The sequence below is a fragment of the Narcine bancroftii genome, chromosome 4, assembly GCF_036971445.1.
Source record: "Narcine bancroftii isolate sNarBan1 chromosome 4, sNarBan1.hap1, whole genome shotgun sequence".
Lineage (NCBI taxonomy): Eukaryota > Metazoa > Chordata > Chondrichthyes > Torpediniformes > Narcinidae > Narcine > Narcine bancroftii.
In genome coordinates, this window is record NC_091472.1 from 210,307,009 (window position 1) to 210,320,941 (window position 13,933).

The 13,933-nt window shown below is 45.0% G+C and overlaps 1 protein-coding gene across 4 annotated transcripts; it reads right to left on the minus strand.

The window, feature by feature from the left end:
• Positions 1-372: 372 nt before the first annotated feature.
• LOC138761547 (zinc finger protein 436-like) lies at positions 373-12,964 on the minus strand. Of its 4 annotated transcripts, XM_069933863.1 has the most exons (3): positions 12,788-12,964; positions 4,638-5,268; positions 373-928 (listed from the first exon to the last, which is right to left on the minus strand). In XM_069933863.1, the coding sequence occupies exons 1-3, from the start codon at positions 12,794-12,796 to the stop codon at positions 819-821; spliced, it is 750 nt and encodes a 249-aa protein (XP_069789964.1). In that variant the 5' UTR covers positions 12,797-12,964; the 3' UTR covers positions 373-818. The 4 variants fall into 4 exon arrangements, with proteins under 4 accessions (XP_069789964.1, XP_069789962.1, XP_069789960.1 ...); XM_069933861.1 differs by having other exon boundaries at positions 835-5,268; positions 12,845-12,964; XM_069933859.1 differs by having other exon boundaries at positions 835-5,268.
• Between the last annotated feature and the right edge of the window lie 969 nt (positions 12,965-13,933).

Sequence of the window (13,933 nt, forward strand, 5' to 3'; positions counted from 1 at the left end):
TCAAAGATGATAGCTACTGCCCCAGCTATCTCTACTCTCACTTCCCACAGCAGCCTAGGGTAAATCGTGTCCAGCACCGGAAACCTTTCAAACTTAATGTTTTTGAGAAGATCCAACAACTTCCATTCCTTTCATCTCCACATTGTCCAGCACATGGGCCTGTTCAATTTCAACCTCACCCTGATGAAGGTCCTTTTCGCTTGTGAATATGATGCAAAGTATTCAATTATGAACTCCCCAACCTCCTCAGCCTCCAGACACATGTTGCCTCCTTTATCCTTCAGCGGCCCCACCTTCATTCTTCTTCCTTTTTCAATTTTTTTTATTGGTTTTTATAATAAATTCAGTACAATGAAGAAAAGGGAATGAAAATACAATATCACAAGTTTGTATATTTATTGAGATAAAAGTTCAAACAGTATAAGCTCTGTCCCCCTTCACTGCACTAGATGAAGACAAAGACATCAAAAATATTATATGAAAAACTCCACCTAACCTACTCTAGTCAAAAAAACTAACAAAGAAAAAGACATCTGAGCAGCTTATCCTTAGGGTTACATATATTTTGTAGCTTTTAATTCGAAAAACAAAGGTAAGATGATATCTCATCTGGAAGAGCGAGTACATCTAATCACATTAAAAACATTTACATTAAATGAAAATAAGACATAAGAGGTCACCATGTATCTTCAAATTTCACCCATGAATCAAATACATGATACCTAATTTTTTCTAAACTTAAACAGGACATAATACGAGAGAACCACTGAAACACTGTTGGAGGTTTACAGTCTTTCCATTTGAATAAGATGGTTCTTCTAGCCAACAATGTAGAGAAGGCCAACCCGTTGCACAGGTAATGAAAAACTCCCGATATCTGGGTCAATAACCCAAAAAGAGCAGTTTCTGGAATGGGTCGTGGCTCCACCTGAAATACAGTTGAAAAGATATTAAAACTATCTTTCCAATCGATTTCTAAGGATGGACTAAACCAAAACGTATGTCTCAATGTAGCAATATCATATTTGCATCTGTTACAAGTCGAGTTAATATTAGAAAAGATACAAGCCAGCTTATCTTTGGACATGTGAACATGATGCACCACTTTGAAATGGATTAATGAATGTCGGGCACATATTGAAGATGTCTTCACCGGTTAAAGAATCTTATCCCTTAGATCCACCGATAAGGGTCTTGTAAGTTCCAATTCCCAAACCTTTTTAATGTTGTTGTGAAGTGTTGGACATAATTTCAATAATCTATCATACGTAATACCAATTAACTCTTTATATGAAGGATTCAATCGAAAAATATTATCAACTAAATTTGGTGGTTTTTGATCCACCTTCATTCTCATCATCATCCTTCTGTTCTTCGCATATGCATAGAACACCCTGGGCCTCTCCTTAATTTTACATGCCAAGGCCTTTTCATGCACTTATCCCTTCCCCAGTTCAGCACTTTCCCAGTTTCTTCCTTTTCCACAACTATGTTGAAGCTAAAATGCTCCCCACCAAGAGGTCCACCACCTGGCCAGGTTCATCCCCTGAACCAGATCCAGTACAGCCTCTCCTCTAGTCAGCTGATCCACATACTGTGTCCGGAATCCTTTTTGCGCAAACCTGACAAATTCGGCCCCATCTATCCCTCTTGCAGTCAGTAGGTGCCAGTCAATATTAGGGAAGTTGAAATCACCCATAACTACAACCCTGTATTTCCCACACCATTTCAAAATCTGATTGGTTATCTGCTCCTCAATATCCCGAAGGCCATTTGGGGGCCTTTAGACCAGTTCCAGCACAGTGACAACTCCCTTCCTATTTTTGACTTCCACTCACACCAACTCAGTGGACACCCCCTCTTCAGCGTCCTCCCTTCTATCGCGGTGATACAACCCCTAACCAGTAATGCCACTGTACACCCCCCATCTTTTATTCCTCCCATTCTATTCTTTAAAACACCTAAAGCCAAGTCCCTGCATCAGCCGATCCTGCCCTTCCTCTGGCCATGTTTCAGTAACAGCCACAACATCGTAGTTCCACGTACTGATCCAAGCTCCACGTTCATCCCCTTTATTCCTAAACCCCGGTACCTGCATCAGCCGATCCTGCCCTTCCCTCAGCCATGTTTCAGTGATGGCCACAACATCGTAGATCCATGTACTGATCCATGCTCCATTCATCTCCTTTATTACTAAATCCTGGTCCCTGCATCAGCCGATCCTGCCCTTCCTCCACCCACATTTCAGTAACAGTCACAACATCGTAGATCCACATACTGATCCATGTTCCAAGCTCATCCCCTTTATTCCTAAACCCAGGTACCTGCATCAGCCGATCCTGCCCTTCCTCCAGCTAAGTTTCAGAAATAGCCACATCGTATATCTACGTAATAATCAATGTTCCGTTCAACCCCTTTATTCCTAATACTCCAAGCGTTGAAATAGATTTGGGCTGCCATGAGGAGAACCCCTTCCATTCAGTGAATGGGATCAGTCTGGGAGAAGAATGTAGCAAAGGGAGGTGGACACATTCAAATTTTAAAATAAGATAAAATTTAGAGACATACAGCACGATAACAGGCCATTTCAGTTCACGAGTCCGTATTGCCCAATTTACACCCAATTAACCTACAACCCCAGTACGCTTCGAAGGTGGGAGGAAACCAGAGCACCCGGGGAAACCACAGACATGGGGAGAACATACAAACTCCTTACAGACAGCATGGTTTTGAACCCCGGTCCCAATCGCTGGTGCTGTGACGAGCTGTGATAACTGCAATGTTAACTATTCCACCCCATTTGCTTTCCAAAGGAAATGCAATGGAAAATTTCACGGACTGCGGAGAAATTGCCTTGAATGAGGCACAAAAAAAAGATTCAATATTCCTGTGAATTGTAAGGAGAGGCTGGAGCAGATAGGCTGCGGGAGACAGGACCTTATGGAGATTTTTTAAATCACCAAGGGCATAGAGAAGGTCATTAGTCTCCATCTTTTCCCCAGGACAGGGGAGTCTAAAACTGGAGGGGGGGGATTTAAGGCAAGAGGGTAAAGATTTTTAACAGACCCAAGGGGAGACACCAAGACTCAGGGGAATATTGTTCCCGATATGGCCTCCTCTATGAGAGAGACTGGATGTTAAGACTGGGAGATCATTTTGTTGAGCACCCTCACTCTGTCTGCTGTAAATCACGGGGATCCTCCCAATGAACAACCATTTCAATTCTCGACCCCATTCCCACACCCATGTGTCTGTCCATGGCTTCATCCACAGCTAAAATGAGGCTAACGGCAAATTTGGAGGATCCTCTAATATTCCATCTGGACACTTTTCAACCAGATGGGATTAACATCAACTTCTCCAATTTCCATTAGACCCGTCCCTTGAGTCCCTCTCTCTTTCCCAATTCCCCATCTTCTTTTCTCCAGCTCCCCACTTCCTTTCCCAATCAGAGAGCCACCCCCTATCACGCCTCAGCTTCTTCCTGCCCACTTGTATCCACCTGTTAGCGTAAACTCCTCCACTTTCCTCCCTCTCTCGTATCGCACTGCAGTCCCAGCATCTGCAGACTCCCCTATTTAACTTTACACAGATGGTGGTGGGCATGTGGAATGAGCTGCCAGGGGAAGTAGTGGAGGTTGGTGAACTTAGAAGACATATATTCAGCAACATGGATCAGAAAGGTGTAACAAGGATCTCAGCTAAATGAGGCCAGCACGAACAAGCTGGGCTGAATGGCATGTTTTCTGCCTGCGATGCACAACTTTATGAATCATAGCGACTGATCCATGACCCAACTCCGAATGCCCAAGCATGCCCCTTGGTTCAGAAAACATTCATTCACCTTGAGTTTCCAAATGACAGTTTACAAAACACCCATTCCCACTTGTGGCAAAGGCTTCCAGACTCTAACTCCCCAAGTTCTGCTCCCCGAATGGCCAGGCACCATAATCCCACCACCACCACCCCCCACCCCGCTCTATCACCAGATTAGGGAGAGGTGGGAGAAGCTTTCAGTTACCTTACAGTCAATGGGACTGGGCAGAATAATAGTTCAGCACAGAAAAGATGGGGAAAATGACCTGTTTCTGTGCTGTTCTGTGGTTCAACAGCAGAAAGACCATTCAAATAATTCTAACTGATGCCCAAGAACAGTCCCTGCTGTTCAACAGACAACACAACGGATATTCAAGGTCCAGGTCATTTGTGTGACGTGCCAAGTACATTCAGCTGCAGGACAGTTACAAGGGGCGTTAAGATCAGCTGGACACGGTCCAACCCTGGTTAGAATGACTGGGGTGTGGGGTCAGATCAGCAACAGAATCTGCCTCACTTGTGGACCCTCTGGTGCTTCAACAGGCCAGTTGACCGGGTGAAGCTCTTGCCACAGCTGAAGCAGGTGAAAGGCTTTTCCCCGGTGTGGACCCGCTGGTGTGTCAGCAGGTTGTACGTCAAGGTGAAGCCCTTCCCACACTCAGGGCAGGTGAAAGGCCTCTCCCCAGTGTGGACCCGCTGGTGCTTTTGCAGGTTGGATGTCTGAGTAAAGCTCTTGCCGCACTCAGGGCAGGTGAAGGGCCTCTCCCCAGTATGGACCCGCTGGTGTTTTCGCAAGTTAGAGGAGTGGGTGAAGCCCTTACCACACTCAGGGCAGGTGAAGGGCCTCTCCCCGGTGTGGACCCGCCGGTGTATCTCAAGGTTGGACCTGTTTGTGAAGGCCTTCTCACACTCAGGGCAGGTGAACGGCTTTTCGCCAGTGTGACCCCGCTGGTGGGCCAGAAGGTCAGCAGTCTTGATGAAACCCTTGCCACACTCGGGGCAGGTGAAGGGCCTGTCGTCGGTGTGGACCCACAAGTGCATCTCAAGCTGGGACAAAATGGCAAAGGCTTTCTTGCACTCAGGGCAGATGAATGGCTTTTCTCCAGTGTGGGCCCGCTGGTGGGTCAGCAGATGGGAGGTCTGGGTGAAGCCCTTCCCACACTCAGAGCAGGTGAAGGGCCTCTCCCCGGTGTGGACCCGCTGGTGGGTCAGCAGGTTGGAGAACTGGGTGAAGTCCTTACCACACTTGAGGCAGGTGAAGGGCTTCTCCCCGGTGTGGATCAGCTGGTGTCTCCGCAGGTGGAATGAATTAGTGAAGCCCTTCCTGCATTCGAGGCAGGTGAAGGGCCTCTTCCCGGTATGGACCAGCTGGTGCCTCCGCAGGCTGGAGGTCTGGGTGAAGCCCTTGCCACACTCGGAGCAGGTGAAGGGACTCTCTCCATTATGCATTCGCTGGTGTAAAATTAAAAATAAAAAATACGTTTTGTTTCAGGTTAGATTGTTGTGTCCAAGTCTCCAACTAGCACTAAAATTTAAAACAAATGACTTAACATTAACAAAGTAACGCACTGAATTTACCAAAGTGGAAATACTGTTTGAAGTCTGTCATTAACATCTCAAAGGCCAAGTTCTGACCCAGACATTCTAAAGCCCCTTTTTGTATTCTAAAACCCCTCATGCATCAGGACCTCCCCTATCTTTGTCCCCTCTCCATTTCTGATCTAAACACTGTCCCTGATTGATCACATTTGCAGACACAAGGCCAGGTTTCATGTGTCCATTGTGTTACAGAGTTCTGTGTTGTGCATTGACCTATGTGTTGTGTGGTTTTATTTTAAAAAGTGACAGTTTGCCTTTAAGAGCCAAGGTGAAGGTGGACTGATGAGAGAGTGGGAGACAGACTTGGCATGCGCAGAAAATGATCTAAAAATTTCTGGACTTGGACGATAAACCACCACTGGGGGGGGCTGTGGAGTGGAAGAAGGCCCAAAAACATGAGTCATTGTCTGGAGGACAGTTTAGAATGTTGGGCATTTTAAAAGGGATGAACATTCCGAAGGCAGCCAGAAGGATCCGGACCAAGCCAGTTGTTCCTCTCTCTGCAAACAACACAAGACAACTTTGAATTTTGTGCTCTCTCTCTCTCTCTCTCTCAAAGATCTTTTGGCTTCAGTTTACCAAACTGAATTTTGTTTATGATCTTTGCTTCAGTTGAGATCGAAGTTTTGTGAGCCTTGTGTGTTTTGTGTCTAAGTTTTTCTGTGGGCTTGTTGGAAATATAACTTAAACTTTAATTACATATGTTATGTTTAGGCTGGGGAATTTATTGGTTTTACACTGTTTTAGAATTTTGCATAGTAACCGGTGGGCATTGTTATAAAAAGGGGGGATTTTGAATTAAAGTTTGAAGGTGAATTTTTGTTAATAAAGTAATTGTTCATCTTTACCCCTGTATGATTTGACTTCTTTGTGGTTGCTGGTTTGATCTTGTAACAATTGATCATTTTCACCTCTACCTTTCCATCATCTCTGGTCCACTTCACTCAGTCTGGCCGCTCACGCTGTTCAGCCAACACGTGGATGAGCAGAAACTTTCCACACGTGAATCTGGGGCAGATGCTGCCATTGTGTTTGGATGCAGCACAACTTCAACTTCCATTGCCTGGGACGCAGCAGAGTTTTTGTTTAATCTACTTCTACAATTCATCATTGCACTGTCAAGTCTCATCTCTGTACCGTCATCTGGCTGAGTTCATCGGCTGATGGAAACCTCATCTCTGCCTCTCTAACAACACACAAGGAACAGGAGCAGGAATTGTCTTGTTCTGCCATTCACTAGACCCTGGTGCCGTGGACTCAGAACCATTTACTCGCCCATTCCCCACAACCCCTACAACAGAGAACACAGAAATCTACAGTACTGTACAGTCCCTTTGGCCTTCAGTTCGGTGCTAACCTAATAATCAATTTGAACAACTGCCTAGCATGACAGATTATGTTATATTTTATTTTGTAGAGAGATATATTTTAAACTGTGGCAAGTTTTTTTAGTGTAGGTCACATACAAACACTTCAAAACAGAGCTCATTTAAAATGCCAGAGCTCTGCTCAAGCCACAGTGCCTTTGTAAAAACTTTTGAAGAGTGCCTATAAGTACTTCAAAAGTAGAGTAACCATATAACAATATAACCATTTACAATGCAGAAACAGGCCATGTCGGCCCTTCCAGTCCACGCCGGTTCACTTGAACAATTGCACTAGCTCCCCCCTCCCGCTCTCTGTCCATAACCCTCCAACCCCCTCACCTCCATGTACACATCCAACCTTCTCTTAAATGACAGAAGAGACCCTGCCGCAACCATCTCTTCTGGAAGATCATTCCATTCTGCCACCAATCTCTGAGTGAAGAAGCATCCTCTAACATTTCTCCTAAACTTTTGTCCCCTTACCCTTAACTTATGCCCGCGTGTTCCAACCTCCCCTGCCCTCAGGGGAAAGAGTCTATTTATGCCTAGTCTACCTATTCCCTTCATAATTTTAAATACCTCTATCAAATCCCCTCTCAGCCATCCACGTTCCAATGAATAAAGTCCCAGTCTCCTTAATCTTTCTCCGTACTCTAGACGATGTAAGCCAGACAACTTCCTTGTAAATCTTCTCTGCACCCTCTCCACCTTATCTATATCCTTTCTATAATTTGGAGACCAGAACTGAACACAATACTCCAAACCTGGTCTCACCAATGGCTTAAACGGCCGCAGCATCATTTCCCAGCTCCTATACTCATGATTTATGAAGGTCAGCATACCATACGCCTTCTTAACCACCCTGTCTATATGGGAATCCACCTCAATGAACTCTGTACCATAACCCCCCAGGTCCCTCTGTGTACCTCAATGACCTCCCCTTAACTGCATATGTCCTATTTTGGTTATTTTTTCCGAAATGCAGCACCTCACACTTGTCTACATTAAATTCCATCTGCCATCTTTCAGCCAACTCTTCCAAACAAACCAAATTCTTCTGTAATCCAAGAAAATTTTCTTCTCTATCCACCACTCCCCCTTTTTTCGTATCATCTGCATATTTGCTTACCCAGTTATCCACACCCTCCTCCAAATCATTAATATAAATGATAAACAAGACACCCAGCACCAATCCCAGAGGCACCCCACTTGTCACAGGCTTCCAATCTGACAGTTGTCCACCATAATTCTCTGCTGTCTATCTTCCAGTCATCTCTGAACCCATGTCACTATTTCTCTATTAATCCCTTGTGACTGAACCTTCTTTACTAATCTTGCATGTGGAAACTTATCAAAAGCCTTACTAAAATCCAAATAGATCACATCAACTGCCCTACCTTCATCCACTTTTTTTTTCACCTCCTCAAAAAACTAAACAAGGTCAATCAAACATGACTTTCCCTTAACAAATCCATGCTGGGTACCCCTAATCAATCCCTACCAATCCAGATATGCGTATATACTAACTCGAAGAGTGCCCTCCATAACTTTCCCCACCACTAAAGTCAAACTTTCTGGCCGATAATTACTCGGCCGGCCTGCACCTTATGCTTTTTTTAAAGAAATGAACTACATTTGCAACCCTCCAATCCCAAGACACAACACCTTCCTCCAGTGATCTTTGAAAAATCACTGTCAGAGCCCCCATTATTTGCTCCCTGGCCTCCCTTAACATCCTGGGAAAAATCCCATCAGGACCAGGAGACATCCACCTTTATTGACTCAAGAAGCTCCTAAACCCTCACTAATCCCTATCCTCTCCATAACTAAGCCATTTATCTCATATAACCCAATGTCCCTTTCCCTTCTTAATATAGACGAGAAAAAAATTGTTTAATTCTCTCCTATCTCATACGGTTCCTCACATAGTCCACCAGTCCCATCATCCAGTGGACCGAATCTATCCTTAACCCTCCTTTTACTGTTCACATATCTGTAAAAACCCTTAGGATTCACTTTCACCTTATTAGCTATGGACTCCTCATACCTTCTTTTTGCCTTTCTAATTTCCCTCTTAAGCTTCTTCCTGCAATCTAAGTAACGATCATACATCTCCTCAATCCCGATTTAGCATAGGCCTCCCTCTTGTCCCGAACCAACTTCCTAATTTTTCAAGAAAACCATGGCTCCCTTGAACTTTTGGTCTTGCCTTTTGGCCGGACTGGAACATAAAGATCCTGTACTCTCAAAATATCACCCTTAAATGCCCTCCAATTTTCCTCTACATCCTTTCCGGCAAAAAGATCAACCTACACAACTCTCTGCAAATCCCTTCAAATCTGGCATTTCCCCACTCGAAGACCTTCGACTTCGAACCCGACCTATCCCTTTCCATAATTAAGCAAAAGCTAATGGACCTATGATCATTGGATCGAAAGTTCTCCCAAAGCTCACCTCCTTCACCTGCCCTATTTTGTTCCCAACCCTCCCCCTCTAGTGGGCGTCTCAACATATTCCTGCAAAAAACAGTCCTGAATACATTGTATAAATACTATGCCATTCTGCCCTCTTAGATTTCCCAATCTAAGTTTGGAAAAATGAAATCCCCAACCAACTTCCGGGAGAAATAGTGGCGGCGGAGTCAATTGTATTATTTAAGAAAAGGTTGGACAGGTATATGGATGAGAAGAAGATGGAGGGTTATGGGCATTGTGCAGGGAGGTGGGACTAGAAAGGGGTGTTTGGTTCGGACTAGAAGGGCCTAATGGCCTGTTTCCGTGCTGTAATTGTTATGTTATGTTATGTTATTTCTACTAGACATCTCAGCTATTTCCTTGCACATTTCCTCTTCTAGTTCTCTTTCCCCATTTGGATTATTGTTTTGGAAAGCAACAGATGAACGAACTCGGAAGATTAGGTCTGGAGCTACAGTCTGTCTGAATGCTGTTCTAAGAGGGTCATGTAGTTTTCTCTGAGTGCGAGAGAGAGAGAGAATTCAGTTCTACAGTTCAGCAGCTGGGACTGGAACATGACAAACTGGCAAGCTTGTGGAAAAAACCCATTTTGAAGACGGGTTGTGAACTAATTCTTAGTTCAGCCTGGTCAAAGCCCTTGTGGTCCATACAAGAGGAGATGGCTGGCTGTATATTATATTTGAAATAAAGGGAAACAATAAAAGGAACTCAGTGGTGACCTGAAAGAAAGAGGTTATCATCTGGAAAAGCCCGATGGAGCAAGTTTCTTCGGCAAGATACCGAAGTGGCTGATCAGAAGGAATCAATTGTGGGTCTCCAGCGAACAATAAATCTCTTTCTAAAAACCAACAAGAACCTTCCTGAGCGATAACCATTTACCTTTCAAGCACCAAAGCCTGGTGAAATTCATAAATGTTACATTCTGTGCACAGTATAAAAATTGCCTGCAACCAGTGAACTTGGAGGACTGAGAAGTGAGATTGGACTGTGAATTAAATAACTTTTTCAGAACTTGTATACACATTACATACATGTGTGCTTAGAATTCAAAGTTAATAGCAATAAGTTAAAGTTTGAATCTGTTTTCATGTTTAAAGATAATTAAAAGCAACTTTTGTTTAAGTAAATATTTGTCTTGGTGAATTTCTATTGCTGCTGGGTTTTGGGGTTTTCTGGGCACATAACACTAGAATCTCCCCCCAACAGAACCCTCCATTTTTCTCAGCTCCATGCACCAATCTAATAGTCATTTAAAAGATCCTACTGCACCTGCCTATGGCAGAGCATTCCACACACCCACCACTGTGTGGGTGAAAAACTTGCCTCTTACATTCTCCACCCTCTGTCCCTTAAAACTAGGCCCACTTGTGTTAGCCATTTCAGTCCAAGGGATAAAGCCTCTGGCCATCCACACAATTAATGTCTCTCGTCATCTTGTGCACCTCTATTAGGTTACCCCTCATCCTCCTTAATTCCCCTTCTATTCAAAAATCAACCTGTGTCTTCAATTCATTTAATGAGGCAACCTCCACTCTTCACTGGGCAGAGATTTCCAGATCCACCCCTCTCTGGGAGAAGCACTTCCTCCCTCTCTGCTTAAATCTAATTCCCAGAATCGTGAGGCTCTGACCCCCAGTTGGAGTCTCATCTGCCAGTGGAAACAATCTCGCCTCTGGTCCTCCATTCATCAGTTTATCTAACATATCAGCCCCCTCATCCTTCTCAACTCCAATGCGTTGTCTTCCAGGCAACTCAACTTCCTGACATAACCCCTTTTTTCCAGAATCAACCAGGTGAACCTCCTCTGCCCCACTTCCAAAGCCAGAGATTTTCCAAGCCAGCCTTCCCAAACCAAAGTCCACGATGAGGAGAGGGGCATTTTGTTTTGTTGATCGTTCATGTGACTGACTGCACTTTACCACACTTTTACTCCCTGGATGTGTTCTTTCTTCCTCATTAATCTTAATCCTGGAAAACCTGCTGATTTTAACTCGTTACAACTTGAAATTAAACATTTGGTCAAGGTCCTGAGCTACTCCCTTACAATCCTTATGATTTTCTTTTAAACATTCAGTACGATGACAAGCCATTTGGCCCACAATCCTGTGCTGCCCAATCACACTTAATGGACCTACAACCCCCGATGCTTGATGACCTGGTGAATTTCTCCAGCATGTTTGTGTCTCGCCACCTGGGTGGAACAGTGGTCAAAGTATTTTCCAAATGTATGGGTAGATTTTTAATGGATTTGGGAATTAAGGGTTGTAGGGAAAGGGTGAGTAAGTGGAGCTGAGCTCACAGACAGATCAGCCACGACCTTATTGAATGGCAGAGCAGGCTCGATGGGCCGGATGGCCAACTCCTGTTTCTTACCTTGAGGTGAAAGGTGCAGCTGTCTAGAAGTGGCAGCTCAGTGAACACAGAGAGGAGAAAGAAACTGAAGAGTATTCCAGCAGCGTGAGGTGGTTGGGTGCTGGTATGGAGCAGAAACAAAGACAAGAGGGGAGATACCAGGATGCTCCCAGTGGGGCCCAGCTGTATTGAATGGCCTTGTCTTTGTATCTACATTGTATGTATTACAGAGATACAAGGAGATGAGACACAGTTTTCAAAAACAGCTGCTTTATTTGGGAAAAGATCCAGGACATAAAATTCAATTCCTTTAATTGGGTGGCACGGTTAGTGAAACGTTATTATATCACCAATGACCCAGGTTCAAATCCAGTCCTGTCTGTAAGGATTCTGCACAATCCCCTTGATTAGTAGGTTAATTGGGCAGCACAGGTTTCATGGGCCAGAGAGCCTTCCACTGTGATGTATTGTTAATGGTTAAAAATATATAATCAGAGTCACTAACACTGACGGGGAGAATCCATTCCACCTCCACCTCCTTGGAAAAGCAGTGAACTCGCTGGTGTTTCACCAAGTGGTTCGACTGGGTGAAGCCCTTCCTGCACCCGGAGCGGGTGATCGGCCTCTCCCTGGCAGTGTTGCCATCAGATCTAATGGGGGGGGGGGGGGGAAGAACCATCCCTGCCGGGGACACTGTCTGTTCCCTGTACTCCTCTCCCTTGCACTGTGTGGGACCCTGTCTGCCCCCTGTCCCCTCCTCCATGGCCTGTGTGGGACCTTGTCTCCCCCTTGCCCTGTGTGGGAGTTTGTCTGCCCCTTGTTCCCCTCTCCCTCGCACTATGTGTGAACCTGTCTGCCATCTATCTCCCTCCCCCTTGCCATGTTGGACCCTGTCTGCCCCTGTCCCCTCCCCCTTACCCTGTGTGGGACCCTGTCTGCCCCATCCCACACCCCCTTGCCCTGTGTGGGCCATAGTCTGCCCCGTCTCCCCCCCCCCCCCCCCAGAGGGTCCGACTGATGCCCCCACCCATCCGTGCGCTGCAGCCGGACAGAGTCGCAGCCCACGGCGCTGTCAGGGACTCTTCTCCCTGATCCTCCCCTCCCCGTGTGACAGTAGGCGCGGTCCCTTCCCTGTCCTCCCACCCCCTCCTCTAGCTCCCCAAGGCCGCACTCACCCACCAGCAGCATCGGCTCCACCTCAGGACAGCGCGGGACCTCCCGGCCGGATAGACTCACCTCTATCGAGGGGTCCAGTCCGCGGCCTCCTCCACAAACCGGCCCGTTGCTGTGGGAACGAAGCTCAAGGACGACCTCAGGTCCTGTGATGTCAGCGCGCAGACGCCCGAGACGGGCGACCGTCACGTGACGGGAAGAGGGGCGGGAGGGATAATGGATTACTTAAAGTGGTACATAAATGGAAAGAAAAAGGTTGAGAACCACTGGATTAGTCCCTTTACAATCCTTTTACATCTGGGAATGTTCAATTTTCTCCCGATTTAAAGAGTAGTCTGTCCACTTATTTCTTCTACCAAATCACATAATCCCATCTAAGTCTTTCTGTTGCCTTCCTGTTTCCTCAACATTACCTGCTACTCCTCTGAGTTTAGTATCATCTGCAAAATTGGCCACAAAGCCATTCATTCCATAATCTAAATCATTGATATACAACGTAAAAAGAAGTGGTCCCAACACCATCCCTTATGGAACACCACGAGCAACTGGCAGTCAACCAGAGTATAATCCCTGTATTCTGACTCTCTGCTTCTTGACCATCAGCCAATGCTTTACCCAAGCTGGTATGTTCCCTGTTATACCATGGGCTCTTGTTAAATAGCCTTGTGAGAGATGAGTAAAACTAATATGAAAATATGAAAAACGAAGAAAGCTAGTATGGATATATGTGTAATGAATAAAGCCAATATGAATAGGATAAAAATAGATAATAGAATGTAGGAAGTAAAGTTAGTCTTGTGAGAGATGAGTAAAACTAATATAAAAATATGAGAGATGAAGAAAGCTAGTATGGATATATGTGTAATGAATAAAGCCAGTATGAATAGGATAAAAATAGATAATAGAATGTAGGAAGTAAAGTTAGTCTTGTGAGAGATGAGTAAAACTAATATAAAAATATGAGAGATGAAGAAAGCTAGTATGGATATATGTGTAATGAATAAAGCCAGTATGAATAGGATAAGGGTAGATAATAGAATGTAGGAAGTAAAGTTAGTCTGAATAAGATAAGGGTCTTCTCGCCTTAGACAGAGTCAGCAAGTTCCGCAAATGTAATTAGTAATCCTTAGACAGAATTAGCAAGTTTTGCAT